The sequence below is a fragment of the Nannobrachium achirus genome, assembly GCF_963921795.1.
Source record: "Nannobrachium achirus genome assembly, chromosome: 1".
NCBI classification, from domain to species: Eukaryota; Metazoa; Chordata; class Actinopteri; order Myctophiformes; family Myctophidae; genus Nannobrachium; species Nannobrachium achirus.
This window is the reverse complement of record NC_137810.1, coordinates 22878794-22899672: the sequence shown is the minus strand read 5'-3', so window position 1 is coordinate 22899672 and position 20879 is coordinate 22878794. Positions and strand designations below refer to the sequence as shown.

General features: G+C 41.8%; 1 protein-coding gene across 1 annotated transcript; it reads right to left on the bottom strand.

Annotated features, from left to right (window-relative positions):
- Positions 1-888: 888 nt before the first annotated feature.
- s100p (S100 calcium binding protein P) lies at positions 889-18229 on the bottom strand (the record flags this gene model as incomplete). The annotated part of the gene is made up of 5 exons (XM_080733444.1): positions 889-1173; positions 3746-3941; positions 4386-4556; positions 6225-6308; positions 18162-18229. 5 exons carry the CDS (start codon positions 18227-18229, stop codon positions 889-891), a joined length of 804 nt encoding a protein of 267 aa, XP_080589570.1.
- Positions 18230-20879: the final 2650 nt, after the last annotated feature.

The window sequence follows — 20879 nt, the reverse complement described above, 5'->3', positions numbered from 1 at the left end:
CTTTAGCTGAGAGAGAGAGATGAAACACGGACTCCTATTTTTTCATATTCAGTTGGAAAAACTTAACTTTTCTGATTTTACGCTTGGTGAACTATAGTGACATCAATAATAAGTTAGTACCCTGATGGAGGGGAGATCAGGCTGTATGTTTACACAGTATGTTTACTCCTGTACAGTATGGTATACCAGTAAGACACCTAAGGGCGAAAAGCCCTTAGGCGAGCCATGTCTTGGCCATCTGGCCAGTGATGTATATTGGACCAGTTACCCATATATGGAGACCCCTGGTACCCATAGATATTCAAAGATATAAAAGGGATTTGGTTCCCCTGGCATCACAGAGATCTCCATATCTCCATATATGGGCATAAAGGGATTTGGTTCCCCTGATATCACAGAACTGTCCTAGACAAAATCTAATTTCTTTTTTTAACCAAATAAATAAATCAAGTCTCTCCCACTTCTATTTGTTATATGTTGAACATCGATTCAAGACTGTATAAGAAACAAGACCATGAATAGCTACAGAATCGTAGCACCATAGTGTGTGTAACCCAGTGCAGGTGTACAATGTCCGATTGTACAACAAATCCTTTATTGTTGCAATTTTCTTTAATACTATTTCTAAATCCTACCAGTCACCAGTAGCCTTCTCTGGTGTCAGTCATCACTGACAATTACATTTTCCGCCCTCTGGCTTTTACATTATTTATCTGTCTCTCTCAAATAGTGTTTTTCTGGTCATTGAGATGAGTCTCATTGTTTCAGTATGAAGGGTGCCCCATCTCAGTGTTCCCTCCCTTCTCGTCTCAGAACAATAACGCTGTAGCTGCACCAGAAAGTTGTCATTTTGTCTTTCCGATGACAACGCTTCACTTTGACAGCCCTTCACCTCCTGATGCGGCCCAGCTGGTCACACATTATTGACAGGTACTGGGTCAGCTTCACCAAGGCAACGATGATGGTCCCGCAGATCAAAGTACAGGTGGGCCAGAACAGGGAGTGAAAGACGGCGACCTGGCCATAGATCTGTGTCAAGATGGCGCTCTCCACGTGGTCTCTGGGGTCCACAAAACATGGAACTATCTGTTGAGTGGTGAGGCGTGCGGAGATGTTCTGGACCATGGTGTGTGTGGCTGCATAGTCCTTGCGGCACTTTGGGATGAAGAAGCACTGTGAGAGGGGCACAAGAAGGGGAGAAAGTTGTGTACCGTATAGCACTGGTTCTTTTCAGGCCGCGACCCCTATCATATTTTAACTGGGGACCCCCCCCCCCATCCTGACGAGCAGTAAGAGTTGAGGCACTACATTTTGTATAACACGGTTCTATTGTAGCATACAGCACTGGTTCCCAAACTTTGGTCAAGACCCATTTGTAGGTCGCGGACACATTTTTATGGGTCCCTTTATTTTTCCTGTATTTTGTTATTAACATTTAAAAGGAAAAAAAAAATCTAAATTCCATAAATTACAAAACCAAAAAGTAGTGAGAATAGACAATCTTCAAGCTCACAACGCGGCGTGAAGCAACGCGTTGTGAGCTTGTAGATCTGCAAATATCTTATCTCCCTTTTGGGTCTCAACCTGAAAAGTATGGGAACCACTGCCATACAGGGCCTATGTATCTAGCTTTGTTAGTATATTCCATCCTGAACCTTGATGAATTTTTGATATGGCAATCTTTGAACAAACACATTTGGAAAATTAGTCCCACTCTACTTTCCCCCTGAGTCCTAACCTATGGTGGAGAGTAATCTGAAGCCATTAGAAGGTAATGATGTGTAAATTAGCGATTAAAATCAAATAAAACGGGCATTAACATTAAACAAAAATAAGTTATCATTAGTCTCATCTTTCATTGAGGAAAACATTGTTTATTAACACAGAGGGATGCTGGCTGTACCCCTCTTTAGAGATTATGGATATTGCATTGATTCAGCCCTGTCTTTGTGATTGAGTTTCTGTGTGTCTGTGTACTGTACTGCTTTTCATTTGCCGGTACAAGCCAAGGCTCAAGATTGAAATGCTAGCTCAAAGTTGCATTGTAGTTGAGAATTTAAAATGTAAAAAAATATATTTGTCATCCAATCTCTTAGTCACACCAACATTGTTTTTGTGAAGTTGTGTTCTTATTAGAACCCCATTGAAAACGAGTTGCTGCATCTCAACGGGCTTATCCTTGTGAAGGTAGTGAAGGTTATAATCATCGCTATGTCTATTTAGAGACAAGCCTATTGTAAACTGACCCATTGTAATAAAGACTAATCAGGCTACTGCTAGACCTCACACCTATAGGACTCATCTAACCCCTGCTCATTATTCTAGGGTGGGATGGCTCAGCGTAGAGGACAGAGTACAGTAACTTGCAATGGGCTTGGTTTTCAAGATACTTATGTACCTGTGCCCATGTACCTCAAACTACTTCCAAAGAGTGAGAGACACTCTTTAGAAGTAGCAGCCAGCAATTTGTTCTTGTCCGAGACCAGGAGTGCCGAGTCATCCGCGAACACCAGAGGGAGCTCCACAAATTCGACACAAGCATAGGGAAGCATGAATTTGTTCTACTGTTAAACCATCAAAACGTGGAATGCCCTACCAACAGCTATCAAAGAGTGTGACTTTACCCTCCTTCAATAACACCATAAACACCTAACCCTGCAATTTGAACTGGACCTACATTAGACAAGTCTTCTAGCTTGCCACCAGAAACGCACGCACGCACGCACGCACGCACTGTTTTTCTGTATAGTCTACTCTTTTTGCTCCTATTGATGATTTCCCGCATGTCCTCATGAATTGAATACATACTGTAGGACCGCAATGGAAACAAGCCCTCAGGGCTTTTTGTGTTGTCCTTTTATATTAGCATCATTGTGTAATTGTACCACTGCACTTTTTGCAAACCATTAATAAAGAATTCAATCAATCGATGGGAACTACTGACCGATGATAGTCACATACACTGTACAGCTGGACCAGGACAGACAGGACGCAGTTTGTAGTTCAGTCGTAACATGGCTTACCTAAGTCTTTATTAAGGCACAGCTTAGGCCATTCGTAAGCATTATTTTCCATAGTTTGACAACAAATTAAATTGATTCCTTTTCAAGGCACCTATTTTGTTCTCGCGTTATATATCATAATACTTCTTACTGTCCTATTTCTTTAGAAATCGCAAGTTAAATGTTACACACAAAGCTCATTCCATTTGCCGATAATTGAGCTTTATGCAGACATGCCAGGTGGACATGTAAATATGCTGAGGTCTGCTTTTTTAGTCCGCATAGACCCCTATGTGCTACATGAATGTCTGGTCCATGACCTTTGGGCTATAACATTTTAACATCATGTTTGCCCTAGTGATGACAACATGCCACACTACTTTTAGAGGCGTTCACTGTCCAAAGCTTTGTCTACATATAGCCGGTCTACTCTGGTTGCGCTGTAACGATGTTATGATAATAACGTTTAATATGCTGTATCCCTTCCCCCCATGGCTCATGCCTTTTCATACACGTCCACTCGCACAGAACCCCAACGCATCACATGCCCTAGGCCTAGACTGACAGACAGACAGATGGAGTGACATTACACTAATATTAAATATACAGCATGCCTCCTCTTAGATATTTGATCTCAGAAGAACATTATAATTGTAATCTTAAATTAACTGCACTGTGCACGTGAGGATACCATCTGCAAAGCACATTACTCTTATTACACATTCCAAATCAGTTGTGTATACCTCCATGCTGCTGTCTTGTGTCTCCTCGTTGTGCGACAGTCGGACCACCTTGCCCGAGTAGTTCAGGCTAACGTACACCTGAAGACAAGGGTAGCGGGAAACCCTCCAGCATTCGGAGCCACAGCTGTATGAGCAGTTCACGTCCCACACGATGGTGGAATTCAGAACCGTACAGCTCGTCTCCTCTGTCCACACACTGGAGAGAAGAGTTGTTCTGCTTACACTGCATGTTTTGCTCAGTGGTGTCATTTTTTTTCTTTATTTTTTCTCCATACTGCAGTATGTCATGCTCGGTTCCATATCGTCATTGTTGGGCAGAAACCTTGTATCTCCAAGTTTCAAATTTGTATGTTTTTTCGTAAAGTGAAGCCCTGCTTCATCATACAAGAAGATGGTCGCACAAAACTAGTAAAAATGGCAGATCTACAAGCCAACACCGGCTCGTGATGCGGGGCGTTGTGTGCTTGTAGATCAGCTATTTTCACTTTTTTCTTTTTTAATGATAAATACAAAACGGTTTTGGACATACAAGGTTTCCAACCGACAACAACAATATGGTTGTGCCCCAAATGGCATTTGATCTTACTGGGCATGTGATACATAATAACTTGTTTAAGTTAATAATATAACTCTGGCTTACCTGTCAGAGTATGAGCGTAGTATGGTGATTCCCAGAACAAAGTACATCATGACCGAGATGAGCACCATACTGAGGCCTAGTAGTATGGCCCTGTCCTCTCCTGCCCTCAGAGCTGTCACAGTCTTCCTCCTGTCCAGCACCTCATACTCACGAATTTTCTGGTAGATGGACCTGAGCACATTGTACCACAGAACGCACATTGTGATTGGTTGAGAAGCCGCTGTGCCTGCCTGCGACTGCATCATGACTGTACTAAAATGTCAAAGTATAGCATTCACTTGTGTCTATTCATTGCCTAATTATAGGCACGTATTGGCATTCAGCACTTTTGTTCTTAACATTCACCTGCAGACACATGCGTATGTGATGAAAGAAATGACTGATGAGTAATCTGAGAGGGTGGGTGTGTTTACACATCACCCTTAAAGATGATATGTTTTATAAAGAACACATTCATTCAAGGCGATATTGAGTCTAGGCCAGGGAATGTTCATAAATTGACACTCCAGGTGACAGAGTGCACTGTGTCACCAAAATGTCCTGCTCCTAAATCATGATCAGAATTCCTAATGGTTTATTCAGAGCATCACCCTCTCAGAGTGCACTCTGGACATTCTGATTAAGAGTAGGTGCAAAAGAGCATGATTCAACTTGATATGATTATTAGCTTATATACATTTTTGAGCGGTGGTCACAACGCTCCTATACGTGGCCGTGTGTGTGGGTATGTCTGTCTGTCTGTCTGTCTGCGTCCGTGTCTGTCTGTCTGTATGTAGCCTACAGTACCTTTTTTGACCACACATGTTAAGGGAGGGGCGCTGTTGTTCAGGCCAGACCACACACACACACACACACACACACACACACACACACACACACACACACACACACACACACACACACACACACACACACACACACACACACACACACGATGGATACCAGTGGCGGCCTGAGTGACATGCATTTTATTATTAATATTTTGTTTAATATTGTTTTAATATTTTTTATTATATATATATACAGGTATATATATATTTGTTTTGCTGTTGCGCAGCCTCCACAACCACCGCTCAGTTCACACGGGTGTGATTTTTTGTGTCAGTCTGCATATAGTTTATTTGATGAATATGAATTGGTCTCATGGACTGAGCTTTACACATTGACAAATGCTTTTCATAGGATCAGTGCCAGCTGTATTGACTGGATTTGTTATTTCCCCCCAAGATAATTGTAATCATTTTGAAGATAATTTTACTCTTGGCTGTCTGTTTGTGGTACCATATATTTGTTATTCGACAATTTGAACCTCCATCAGTAGGGCATCAGCTTTGCTTTTGTGAGAAATTACGTTTCCAAGGCTTTAAATTTCTTCCATGACACTATAAAAAGTACCAGTACCCAGTAAAAGTTACGCCTAAGAGGGTCACCAAAATCAGCACGGTCCATCCTCTGGGGAGTCTAAAGGTGTACGTTGCAACAAATATCATTGCTATGCAATCCAACCAGTAGTTTTCCAGATATCTAGTTTGGGACCAAAGTGGCCTGCCCAACCGACTTTAGAACCCTGCAGCTATCAGAGCTGAAAACATTGTACATGTGTAGTACTGTTGTATTACTTTACATTCACTTCTACATGTATGTACGTACTGTGTGTATGCGTGCAAGGGGAAAAATGCCCAAAGGGCGCCTTCTTCAAGTATACACTACAGTAATGTGTACAACAGGATGATTGTGAAACAGGATCTGAAGCCCAGTCAAGTTTGTAAATAGCCTTAAACCAATTCCTATTGTAATTGAAAGCTTAAGTTGATAGGAAAGTCAGAAAATACACAGTACCTCCGGTCACTTCCTCCCTGTGTTGCCTTACTTCCTGCCCATAGGAACATCCTATCAGAGGATTGTGGGTATTGTAGTCCACCGCTGCTGCCAGAAGTGCTCACACTGGGCCGATATCGTAGTTCACCGTTGCTGCCAGAAGTGCTCACAGTCACACTGGGCTGAAGAAACCACCTGCCAAGAACATACACACTTAAGTGTTCATAGATAGATTTCGGGGAAATTCAGTCACCAGAGGCAGCACAGCAGTTATACTTAAGTTTCAGACAGTGTAAGAAAAGTACTGTAAGATACAGCAGGTACAGGAATAGTACCACAGAAAGCACCATCAATAATGAAGCAACAGTATACCGTAGTATAGACCGGTACAACAGCCTGCACTATGCAGAACAACAAACACAAAGTCAGTGTCATCTCAGTTTCTTGAGTCACACAACCTGTGAGTCACACAAAAAGACGCCAGATGACTTTCCTCCCAAGAGCATACAAGCTTTGCCAGCAGTAATAGATTTTATTTAAAATTTAAAAAAAGAAATGTGTTGATGTGTTTTGATGTTTGATGATTTGTTTTTTAAATCTTATCTTGGAGTGGTCCCCTTGAATCCTTAAGCACCCTGGATTTTAGGTTAGTCCTCTTCTGTTCCAGTCCTCAACACTGTATTTTGTGGGCTTATAGACAAATCATGCCCTTGTCAGTTGGTTCTCTCCTCCTCCCATCTTCCTATACTATACATTCCGTTTGTCTTATATGTAATGCCAGCTTCGCTATTCCAAAGCCAACCAATTATAACTCACTTTTAAGACATAATTACATGGCATAATGCCCATCTATCCTTTATGTGTTGCTAGTTGTTATAAAATGATAAGGCTGGGGCTCTGTATGCCAATCTGAGACCAATTTAAAAAAGTTAAACCAGGGTCATAGTTTCATAAATTAGTCATCAAAACAAATGCAAACAAATGTTGTTCATTTATAAACCTTAAGGTATGCCAACAGCACATTTCCAAATCTGAAAGATAGTAGTTGAGACCATTTGAACACTGTATCTCCTCTGAATAACTTTGCCCAACAATTATTCACTATTAACTGAAACATGTTTTGCATCAGCTGCCGAAGCCAAAGCAGTGACCATTATCAGTAATAGCGCAATATGTTATTAACATGAATTTTATCCGGTTGGCCAATCCCCATCATCCCTATCCCTTAACATGATATTTTTATTGTGACCTTAACAGTTCTGATTAAGGTGAACTGCAAATGGTCCAGATGCTATCTTAATAATGTCTGATTAAATTCTGCTATGTGTGTGAGTGTACAGTATAGCCTATCACAGTGTGATGCACATGTACTGTAGGCTAGTATTGTGCAACAAGGTTAAAGCCAAGGAATGATAATGTTGAAGAATGGACACATTTTGTGTAGTGTTAAAAAGTGATGAGTGTACTTCAAAAGCTATACTCAGAATATTACAAAAAATTACAATACAAATGTTGTCATCCTTATTAAATGAGATGTTGGAGTTTGTAACTGGTCAGGAATTTTAAACTATTTTACAATGTTTTGCCAAATTAGATTATTTGTTCAATGTACTGTGTGTGCAGCTATCTTGTATTGTCCATGTCCACCACCCATATGGTCATGTAGCCTATTGCAATGTGCTAGATTAAGCTAAAACTATTAGCATAGACCTTACCCGTTCGAAGATATGTGTTCCAAAATATGTGCAGAGTGTGGGTTGTGGGGAAAGTTACTGTGGTGCGTGCGTTATGATGCAAATACTTTAACAGCAAATTTAGGTGAATAGAAGTATGAATGCGCCACATAGTTTTTTCATACCCGTTGGAAGATGAGACACACATCAAACGCACCTAGTAAAAGCGAGAGAGAGAGAGAGAGAGAGAGAGAGAGAGAGAGAGAGAGAGAGAGAGAGAGAGAGAGAGAGAGAGAGAGAGAGAGAGAGAGAGAGAAAATGCACATTCCTAACTGTGAGAGAGGGGTGTGTGTGTGGGGCTACAGATCCCATGGCCTGGAGGAACGGACCGTAACCATGACAACAGGCAAAGAAAACGCTAATAAACAGCTTTAATTTGGGAGAAATTAAATTTGGGCTCCGTCAGCGTTGGTATAATGCTAATGGCCAATACCATGTGAACTTTGGGATCAGTTGCTGAAGCGAGTGAATAGATAAACGTAGATAAGCGTGAGCGTTTAGCGTTAGAGGGTGAGTGAGTTTGGAAAATTATATGTTTGATGTACACTACTGAACACTAAACACTGAACACAGTGAAGTCACTAGATACATAGTCCAACATTAGCAGTGAGACCGCAAACATTCTCTGACTTGAATCGAAAATAGCAGATGCAAGTTCACAATTCAGAGAATAGATTTATTGTTGAGTTTAATAATCGTTGTACGCATATCCTTGTATATTAGAGCCCTGGGGGTTCTATACAAGGAGTCTGTTAATGTGTTTTACAATAACGGGTATAATACGGCTGAACATAATTGGCTTTAGTTTATGGGTCCCATAACCTACAGGTAGCCTAAAATGAGTTAAAATGGCAAGAGCACAAACTTGCTCCCAATATCTTTCCCTTTGGCTCTGAATAACTTAATTACCATAATCTGCCAGAAGCCATACATTTCCTTCTGGATTATAATATATTAGTAATACAGTTTTTATCATAAATACAACACCAATCTCATCTTGTTTATTATTTTAATGACATAAATAATGTCATTACCCCCTGCTGTTGATGTCATTAGACAAATGATTTCATGCTAGATTAGCTGCGTAATTGTCCATTAAATAGCAGAGGTTAGGGGGATCACACTACACTAATGAACATAACATTTGTAATTACTCTATGGGCTCTGTTGATGCAACCTTGATAATTGGAACCCCCAAGATGTTGTGAGCATCTGACAAGGTCCCCTTTTCCAGCATGCACACTTTATTATTATAACATAGTAAAGGTTCTGATTTCATTATACTGTATAATGTTTATTAATTTATTTAAAGTCAGTTTAAGAGTTTATTTCAATTCATGAAATAAACAGACTTTCGTTGTAGATTATTTTGCATTTCTTTAGTTTTATTTTTTTTGCTTTATTCCCCCTTTTCTCTCCAATTTAGTCGTTAACTTACAATAAATGCGAGAAGTCTCTGCGTGCGTGTATGTATGCAATCCGCGTATCTCGAGAACCGTTCGTCCGACCAGCTTCAGATTCGGCACGCGCGTTCCCCGCCGTGGCACAGAGTGCAGTGCCGGGCCTCGACCCCACCCGAAGCGGACCTAGAGCCACCGGGAGGACCTAGAGCTTGCGTCCTACTCCTCCTGTCCAACAGTACTCATTAGCATGTGCCATCCCAGCCTGTTGGAATAATGTGCAGTAACAAATACCACCCTTCCCGCCCGGTTTCACTCTTCCGGAATAGACGCTCGGCAAAGCCAGATGCAGCATGGTTGATTTGAACCTCCAAACTGTGCCGTGGTGGACAGGTACTTTACCACTGCACCACCCGAGTGTCCCACGGGTGCATGTCTTAAACAATTTGGTAAATTTTGGTTTGAGGCTTCAGTGCTTTGCTTAACTCATTTTGTGCTCCAGAAATGAACGGATTAAAATGTCCAGCTTGCCTCTCGCTGGAAGTCGATTGCGTAAACACTTCCGGTTTGACGTCATCACGTCATTCACCGGAATCGCTCGTCGTCAACATGCCGTTGTGTAATGGCGGATCGTTGCTTTTCAACATGTGTTTTATCAGCGAGAATCTACTGCCATCCTCCCCTTTGAAAGTGTTGTTTGGAGATAATGGACATTAAAGATGAGATTCCCCGTCTGCCTCAATGTTATGGGATTACTATTTTGTGCACGTGGATCTGTGATGATGATGAATCGGCGAGGGCGATTGTGCCAGGACCTTCCGCGCAGCTACAGGGTAGGAGAACCGCCGTTACAGTAATATAGTACTTTTCACGAGTATACTCGGGATCGGCACCATATGATACTCGAGTATTTTTCACGAGTATTCTCGGGATTGGCTACAAACAACTGTCTCCTTACACTGTTTTCCTGCCTGCTCATGATGGCCACGTTTTCTTTTGGCCGCGCATAGCGAAATTATTCATTTTTAATGGCAGAACCGTTTAGGCTTAATATAATAGGGTTTATATAAAGTATGATGTCTTAATCTTACCTTGGGAGAAAGTTCTTTCACAGTCACTCAAATCTTTCCTACACAAACTAGACTGCTCCTGAGTCCCGTTCAACGGGGGCCCCCCCACCGCAGGGCCCCCCTTTCCGGGAGGGGGGACAACAGTATCCTCCCCCCTATCTGCGGCCCTGATGTTAATATACTTTGTATAATTCCCATTGACTGACTTTAGTTACCAAGAACAACCATGGATGCCTTGTATTGTACTCATGATAGCCTTGTTTACCCACAAAGGCGAGGAGAAAATAGCATTTATTCAAATACAGCTGCCATGTTTGACATGTCGAGTTGAGTTCACAGTGAGGTTGTTCATGGTGACAGTTCAGCAGGTGGCAGATTTACTTGCACTGACTATTCAGCCCTTGGGTTTATCAGTTACCACCCCAAGGGGTTATTAGATATCACCCTCACTGTCCTTTTATCACTCCCCTCACCCAGGGAAAATAAAGGGCAATTATCATAGCCTTTGATGTCTGTTACTAACTGTAATTTAGGCATTTAGCAGACACTTATGACTGCTTTACTTTTTTTTTCTTTTTTTCTTGTATGATTGGTTCTCATTATATGCGAACAAGTCATGGATTAATGTATGCCCTGAATTTCAAATAAAAAAAAGTGAAAAAAATAAAATAAATAGGCATTCTTAATCCAGAGCGATTTTTGCCTGGTTCTAGCCCATAGACCCCGCCCACTCTCAGAGTGGACTCTTTCTCTGGTCTGGAGCTCAGAGAGAGTGGCGTCACTCCCGTTCACTTCATGGGGCCAGGTCTTCCACGCACACATCTATTTGCGTATAGTGACAAACCGCGAACCGGAAGTTTCCAGAATGCATTGAAGTCTATGAGGTGTAAAGTGAAAATGAACCACGTGACCAGCACTGTTTCTGACCCCGCAGTGGCAGAACTCTCTGATTAGACGACTCTGCTGGAGCTGAGTACATGAATAGTCCATGGGCCATACGAGATGTCAGTATCCGAAAGGTGGCAAAGGTTACCATGCATTTTTGAAAAGCTCTATATCTGTAGATTATATTTTGGTATGATAACCCTTTCTGAAACACAGCTAAACTTTACTATACAGGAAAAAAAGTGATGAGTCATCAATTTTCACACTTTTGTGGTCTGTCTCGAGAGAATGGTGCGGGGCTGGTTGGGCCGGGCCCAATTGGTCACGTCAGCCTTTGAGTTGGGTCTGGCTTTTTTAATCAGGCAGGCAAGCGCAGCACGATTTCACAATGTTGTCTTTGTGACTGTGTAAGATTTTTATTCTCAATAATAATACATTTAGTATTATATTTAGTATTGGTTATTTGTGTTTTTTAAGCATAATACAGTACCGTCTTCTGCAATACAATGACTAACAAGGTTACAATATCTGTTACACTGCTGTTACAGCTACCTTCCTATAAAATAAAGTACACAAAATATGTTTATTTACTTGTCCTGAAATTAGTTTGGTAAGATAAAAGGTAAAAATAGTGTTTTGCTTAACAATGCAACAAAAGGCACTGCAGTTCTCATCAACCACCAAAGGGTAATTATAATTACGTTTTAATGAGCGTGTTTTCAGCTCTATTACTCTGATTACATATCTCATAATAAATACATTGTGGTCATGAATTGGTGAGATGGATCACCCTCAATCCCAAGGGACTCATCTTGTTCCTTTTAAATGGCCCAGCTTTTCCAACATCTAGTCATTCACATTTAGGGGTCTATTTTGCCGATTAGGGTTTAGGAGATGCTATTTCCTAAATATGGGGGTTTAGTATTTAGGAAGGGGTGTTCCCACGTATTTTGGGGACCTGCTAAATCCCTAAAAAACACCTGCTCTACCTGTTGCATTATGCATACCGGTAGGTGTGATTTGGGTGTGGCAACAATCAAACCAATCACCATGCCAGATGCCTTTAAGAGAAGACACGCAACCCGTTAATTGTGGATTTAGGATCCCCTAAATCCTCAATCCTTTCCCTCTCAATCCTTTCCCTCTCTCCGAATGAAAGAGAAAATACCAATTTTAGGGAAATTGCAACAACACGCCCACAGCCACACCTCCATGCGCAAATATTGGAGTCGGCATAATACCATTTAGGGAAATAACAAGTTGCCTTACCCGCTTTTTGTGGGTATAGGTGAGGGTTTAGGTTATAGGGTGGCATAGAATAGAGGCCTTACGGTCGTTGCACACTGCTGCGTTTTTTTGGACGAATATAGAAGCGAATTTCGGACCACGTAAATAAAGAAATCAACCTCACATTATGTCAATCACGTTTGCACACTGCCGCCTGTTTCGTATTCATTTTCAGACCACTGAGTCCCTTGCTCTCTCTACCCCTCTCTCTCTCCTTGCCCTGAAAAAATAAAATAAAATCACAATGAAAAAATGCAGCAGTACTGTGCAACCAGCTCAAGTCTTGAATTACGCTCTTTGAAATGGCACCTATTTCACATTAGCCTATTAAAACGCCACCAGGAGGCTACAATAACCTACTAGATCTGGTTGAGACCTAGTGCTCTGAGGAGCACCTTTTATAAATATTTTCCTTTTGAAATGCCGTTTTAAAAAACCCTCCCCTATGAAGAACATTCATGGGGGGCCCGCAGTGAATCCTTGTACCCAGGGCCCAGAATTTGGTGCGACACCCCTGGTGACAGCTAATCTTCCTGATTAAAAAATATTACAGGGAATGAAGAGGCAAGAGCCCTCTAAGGGAATCAAATAGAAAGTAGCTGCTCCGCAGGCTTTACGTATCATTTACAGTATAAACATTGTGAGGTAAAGAAGCACCCTGCATCTGTCCTGGGTTCAATTTGAGTCCATGCCTCTGCTATTGATATCCCCCTCCGTTCATTCATTTCTGTAGGCAGTGGGGATATGTTTTATCCCTGCTTCTGGTCAAACTTAATTCAATCTGGGAACCCATTTGGTTTTTTGTGTAAAACACACTTGGTTTGGCTCCTCCCCTTTCTTAGTCCACTTCTGTGTTTATTCCTACTAAGGGTCGATTCATACTCCACTTTTAGAGCCTAATTTATTTCGGTTCGGCTCTGTCTAAACTATGATATGGCGTCATTCAGAGAGGATCGGGGGGCGGGTATTAATTCGGCTCCGAATGACGCCATATCATAGTTTAGACAGAGCCGAACCAAAAAGTGGAGTATGAATCGACCCTAAAAAATATGTTAATGTTAACCACATTAACCCTGGTGTCCCTATTTTGGGCCACAAGTTTCAAAATATGTAAAAAAAAAAAGAGAGAAAAAACTGTTAAGAATGTATTTTACATATTTTCTTCTGCATCACCTGTAATACCATTAATGCCCAATAATACCGTATAGTAGCACTCATCAATGGTAACACTCATTGTTGGTCAACACATCCTAAGTCATCATACACAAGACATAAGCTTATTAAGAGGAATTTATTCACCCCTCAGGCTATAAATGTTTGTTTTGCTAAACTGCTGGTGGGTGACATAATTAAAAGATGCACACACTATCCAAGCTGGCTGTTGAGGTGGAACACATGTGTCACCACTGAACACGACTAGCATGCCTCAGGATGGTTTACAGCCCAAACTGAACCGGCCACTTTCAGCAGCCATCAATAAGGGTCCTACTTTAAATCCAAGGGGCAGGGCAAATGTTTCGGTGACCACAAAAGGGGGAGTGTGTCATGAGTCTGTGTTGATGTCTACATGTTTATGAGTGCATGTGTGTCTCACATAGTTTTGCTGGAGGTGTGATATCTTTGTAGCAGAGGAACAAAGGTGTGGTGGCATGCAGAGACGACATGTTATATGGGCACATGGTACTGTATGCATACTGTACGCACTCTTGCTACCCATGCACTCAGACATCACACAACGTATATAAACATAGCAGACATTCCTTTACAGTTTAAGACCTTCTGGTCCAATGGAAAACATGCTCACACTTCAAAGGTGACATGGTGAAGGTCACTAAGCAGTATCGCAAATGTGGCAGACATTAAACTATACTGCTACAGTAGCGCTACAGTAGCGCCTGTCCAATAGTTCCCGTAACTATCCCTAGACAGCTCAAATAGTGGGAGATATATGTCTCTGAATGTGGTAGAGGCAGCATACAGGCCTTTATGATAGATTAGAATTTCTTAAACATAAACTTACAACATTTCATGACTGTGGCTCCATGCAGGAGATGTTCAGGTTCACTTTTCAGTTATTGAGCATTTTTATTCTGTCGGATAAAAACCTTGTTGCATCACATGCCTTTTTTTTTTTTTTTAAGATTTGTTTTTCGGCTTTTTATGCCTTTATTTGACAGGATAGTAGACTGACAGGAAATGGGGAGAGAGACGGGGAATGACATGTGGCAAAGGTCTTCCGGATCGGGAATCGAACCGGCGACGCCAGCAGGCATCATAGCCTAGTATGTGGTATGCGCCTTGACCACCAGGCCAACGGGCACCCCCACATGCCTTTTTTTAACCAAAGGACTGAATGCGTAGCAGATTCATCCTGTGCGTAATCCTAAACTAGTTGCTAGAGAAATCTTTGGTGGGTGTGGGGTTTTGGAGGGGACTGAGCACAATTTGGAGGGTATAATTTTGTATTGCTGGGGGAAGAAGGGGGTGGTTGAAGGGCAGGTGCTGATTCTATTTGTGTGTATTTAAGTAGCAGTTGGAAGAGGTTGCTAAGGAAGCTACGAAATATATCCATCATCTGGGCTTTGCTTGAGACTTTGTGCACGTGTTTGGTAAGCTAAGAAACCTCATGAGAGTCAAATATAAGCACATGTCTTCTTCACCCTTTAATGATTAATATGCACACACTTTTGGCCACATTTTGTTATGTTCTTTTCTGCTTGTAGAAGGCTTGATAACAGGCATGAGTCATCCATCTCCTGAACCCACAATGACAGCATGTTTGTCAATGAGAGCGAAAATTGCCTTTTTTGAAAAACAAAACAAAACTTTATACTGTGGAACATCCTGCTACATCTGCTGGAAGAAATGTTTGATTATAGACCCTGTAGAGCAGGGGTCTTCAACGTTTTGAGGCCAAGGACCCCTTAGTTGAGAGAGAGAGATGAAGCAGGGACCCCCACAACCTTTTCATAGATTACATATACAGTAGTTTCATCGTTTGACAGCATAATCATCAGTATATTTTGATGTACTTTTGTGTTTTTTTTTTCATATATTTAACCATTTGAACATGTCAACACTTAATAACCTTGACCTTTCACTCTGTACTTGGTGTGCTCTTTTTCCCCTCTACAGCAAACCTTTGCCAAAAATAGCCGATCTACAAGCTCACAACGCCTTGCGAGCTTGTAGATCTGCTATTTTTGGCTAAAGTTCTCAGAATATGGACACTAGGGTTCAAGTGGTTAATATAAAAAAGGAGAAAAAAGTTTCTATCACACTTTTAGATTTGGAGGACCCCCTGTAGTAACTCTGAGGACCCCCTAGGGGTTCCGGACCCCCTGTTGAAGACCCCTGCTGTAGAGTGTGTATGGAGATTGGAGGAGTCTGTCTGTCTGTGTATGGGAGCATGATGAAGGGAGAGTGGCTTTTTGGAGAAGAAGGTAACATTTATCTTGGTAGTCATGTACCGTAGAATGGTTGAAACATATAGAGATCTCCATATATGGGCATAAAATACAGAAAGACAGACGTTACAATGCTTAAGCGTGTGGGCAACTGGGCATGCATTGTGGCATGCATTGTGGTACAATTGTATTACTTGTACACACATGTCACTCAAAACCTCTCTGTTAATGGTTAATGTGTTAACATAAGGCATGCCACCTGTAATTTTGGGGGCCTCTGGTTATTCCTAAAATACGCTTCACGACTCAAAGTGGTGTCCAGTGCTGTCCAGGCCCTCAGCTGTGGAGATCCATAATTCTGTATTCATGCTAGCTCAATCAGTATAATCTATTTTATTTGATGGCATTTGATGGTTATTATAATGTTATTACATTTCATCATTTATCACTGTTTTATATCTTTATTTGTTGACCTAAAAAAGTGGGTCCTCTTGTCTTGTTTTTAAGTTTGGATGTCTGTTAGTTACAAATCCCTTTCTTTGTAGCTTTGTTTTGAAACATGCTATAATAATAAAGTGTTTTATAATTCTTTTTAGAGGGTAGGATGGAGTTTTTTGACCGAAGGGCTTTTTACTTCTATTCATTGGTTCAATATTATTTTAACCAACACACAGACCTAAAGAGTGTTCAATAGTACATAATTATGAAAAAAAGAGAGGGCCAATTGGGTGGAGTACCAGGTTTGGCAGAAAGTGTGGAGTTAGGAGGTTTTGTCCAAAGCACTTTTTACTACTTTCCATGTTTTAAATATTATGTTAACCAACACTCAGATGTAAAGGGTGTTCAATAGCCCTGATTTTTGCACAAAAAAAAAAAAAAAAAAAATGGAGTTAAGACGTTTTGGCCAGACAGTGACGATATGTTTGTACATACAGTATCGTACATATCATTATGGTTGTTGGCCTACAGTTGACACAGACACCTCTTTTACGATGAAGACTGCCTAGCGAAGCCACTAGCAGAGGTGAAAGGTTTATTAGTCTACGCGTGCATGCTCTCCTGGTGCCAAAACTGAAACCACATCCATACTCTAAGTGAAATTCAAAAGCTCAACGTTGTATCATAGGCTAATTTGATCATCTGTGCACTTTTGTACTTATCTATACTATAATTTTGCGAATGTCTGAGTGAGTGAGTGAGTGAGTGAGTGAGTGAGTGAGTGTCTGTCTGTCACAGCGTTTCTCCTCAGTGGCTGGAGCAATTGATCTGAAATCGCATCACCATAAGCATATGAACACACCTGACATAACTGTGAAGCCCGTTTGTCACTTTCACAAATCGTATGCTGTATATTAGCATTTTTATGGTGTATCTATATCTATTTAGCCTACAGTACCTTTTGTGACCACACATGTTAAGGGAGGGGCGCTGTTGTTCAGGCCATGCACAATCACACACAAACCCACACACACACACACACACACACACACACACACACACACACACGGGGGGGTGGGGGGGGGGGGGTGGTGGAGTGTGTGTGTGTGTGCAGGCGGGCGGGCGGGCGGGCGGGGGGGGGGGAGGGGGTTTCTGGCCCTGTTACAGATGTTGTCCAAAAATCATGCAGATCGGTACACAGTATCTCTGTAGCCGTTAAATGGAACGGGTATTTCTTACATTGATGCTCCTACATATTAGCATGCAAGCACCAGTTAAAGTTACTTTCCATCCCTCATATACTGTGTGCACAGTGCACATCCCATAACCCACACACTGCACATCATTTCGGAGCTCATATCTTTGAACGGGTAAGGGCTAGTAGATTATATTTATAAGATCACTATTTTCATTCGGCCAAAGGAGACGTAGACCGAGGGACCATCTCCACAGTCCACACAAGTCTGCTGCATGCAGCCAGGTTTTCAGTCAGTTTGAGTGTTTTCATTCACAAACTTCTCACATACTGTAGTAACTTACTAACTATCAATAACTTTAGATTGACGTGGATGGTTATTACACTCTACACACTGTTTTGTTGCCCATCCATTATCTAATCACAGCCAGAAACGAAGTGAAATTATGATGTACAAATTGCTTGCAGCTTACTGAATGGATCTTCAAGCATTAAACTTTCTATTGTATTCTCACAGCATACCAATGAGGAACTATAGCTCACCTGGTCTCTGATGATGGTGTTGGACATGTATCGATGGTCAGACTGTCAGAGCAGTTGTCCTCTAGCATGGCCCTAGTCCGTTTACTCCACCTCTACCCATGGGCCTGTTTCTCTCTCACTCTCTAAATAACTTATTCATAATTCTCAGTGCTTTCTGAATGGAAAGAAATCACTAATCTTTCATTTTTTTTTTATCACATTGTTAGGTCGCCGTTTCAGTTCCAGGAGGCACAGCTAGATTGCCAGAACAATAGGAAAAACATAGACAAATTATAAAATAAAGAAAAGGCAAAAATGCTGTAGTAGGCTACAAAGATGCTGTTTTATAGAGATAAAAGGTGGTTCTTTTGCTTCTCCTGGTAGCAAATAAATCACTGAAAAATGTGAAAAACTGCAGCTGTTCTCCAAAATACTAATCAAGGCACAACTTTGTAGTGAAGCAAAATAAAAAGCATTAATCTTGTGCGACTGCCTGCCCTGTGGGCAGTCTAATGGGTCACCTCTAGCCTTCACTAAGGTCTCTAGTGTACTGGTGTAGCCCTGGTAGCCACTGGCTTCTGCCTCTGAACAGTGAGTGTACGTCAGTCACATAAGCATCTGTTGGCATTGCTGTGTGACAGCGTGTATACGGGAGGTGGGTGGGTTGTTGGTAGGTGTTGAGAGACTGAAAGGGAGGGAGAGGGGCCGTCTGTGTGTGTGTGTGAGAGAGAGAAAGACGAAGTGAGACGAAGAGAGAGAGAGAGAGAGTGGTATGCTCAAATGCTTTGGCAATGTGTGCAATGTGTATGTCATGCCAATAAAGGTAATTGAATGTAATTGAGAGAGCTAGAATATGTGTTGAGAAGAGGGACAGGAAAATAAAAAGGAGAGATTTGTATTGTGATTTCTGAAAGTAACGGTAACGTGAGACTCCCCTTCTGACTCTGTCGCACATGCATGCATGCACGCACACGCGCGCGCACACACACACAGAAACTATAATGGTTGCATATCATGATGACTATAGACACTCCCCCTGTCATGTCACTCAGAATTCTCTGAACATCATTTGTGTCAGTGGCTGCTGTCCTTTTTTTCTGTCCTACACTGGTCCTTCCATTTCCTCAAACTGGATTGTTTAGTAAAAATGTGTTTAGTAAAAACATTTGAAAATGAGTTTATTTATTTATATTGAAATCCAGATCGCTGACTACAAAATCTGAATCTTGGCCTTCAAGACGACGTAAACGTATTTTTGAAACATTTTATTCAATCTAAAAAGGCTTCAAACTACAGGCGCTATGCCTTTTTCTGTTACATACTCAAAATGCTGTAAATATCTTGTCATATAACCAGGGACAGTTGACAATACATGGAAGCTCCTTGTTCATTCACATAGTCTCACATTTGGAACTATAGTGTCCTCTAAAATCACAGTCTTCTTGGTGGCTACTGCAAGAGGTGAGCGTTAACCATTTGAACCATATTTTCGGTGGCGAGATTTGGTGAAAAGAGCGGGGGGGAAAAGGTATTCAAAAGATTTTTTCAAAAATAGCAGATATACAAGCTTGCAGAGGTGCATGAAGTGATGCGCTGTGAGCTTGTATATCTGCTATTAATAGCTAACGCATTAAATATAGATAAAGGGGTTCAAATGATTGTGATGCTGTTTTAACTAATTCTGCCGGGGACCCACTGGAACCCCACTTTGAGAAACAGTGGTTTAGAAGGTTTAAGGGGTTAAGTGCCACTGCCTTCATCAGAGTTATTGAGGGAGGGGAGAGATTTCTTCACAGACCTTTCTGCACCTACACAGATCTGAGCCAGTGTGGACATTTGAACCAGCAACCATATGATCACAAGCCTGCAGCCCTGTGCTTCCCTCACCCCCATTTATCAACATTTATATGACAACTATCCTATCAGATGTCCATGGAACATTTCATCTCCACATCCAATCTTAGAATCCCACACACACACACGCACACACACACACACGCACGCACGCACGCACGCACGCACGCACGCACGCACGCACGCACGCACGCGCACTCACGCGCACTCACGCGCACTCATGCGCACTCACGCACACACGCTACAACATCGCTATCTATTTCACCCCTGTTACTGCTGTTAAAAATATAGATACCACACCTTGTACTGTTTAGTCAACAAGAACATTGTTCTATTTTTCCCACAGCATCGGCTAGCATGCAAGGCCAAATGTAGCAGGACACTCATGGACAATCTGCAACGGCGACTGTGCAAATAACCCTTGTTGTCCCTCCCTTTGTTCGTCTGTCTGTCCGTCATGCCACGTCACACTTTTGGCCCCACTCCAAAGGTTGTGGTTTTGGCAAACCACAACCTCCAGCCCTGATTTCTCACATGGCCCTCTTCTAGCGCCACCATGAGGCCGATTTTTGCAAAACACATTTTTTGGACACTGCTCCTACAGATTTTGCCCTAAAATCATACAAAGCGGTACACAGTATCTCTAAAGTCATGTCATCAACATGGATCTGTCCCATTTCCCATATTCCCTCCTGATTGGCTACGATTGTCTTCTTGCCGACCTGAGTCGCTTATCTCCCGGGAGTCTTACTGGTAAGGCATGTAAGCGTCAGTGTTGTTAGGCACGTGCCATGAGGCTGAATGGCCGCACTATACTGTAGGCTACAATGTATTTGTGCTTGTTTCGTCACACATGCACACATGTAGTATGTACTCAACTAAATC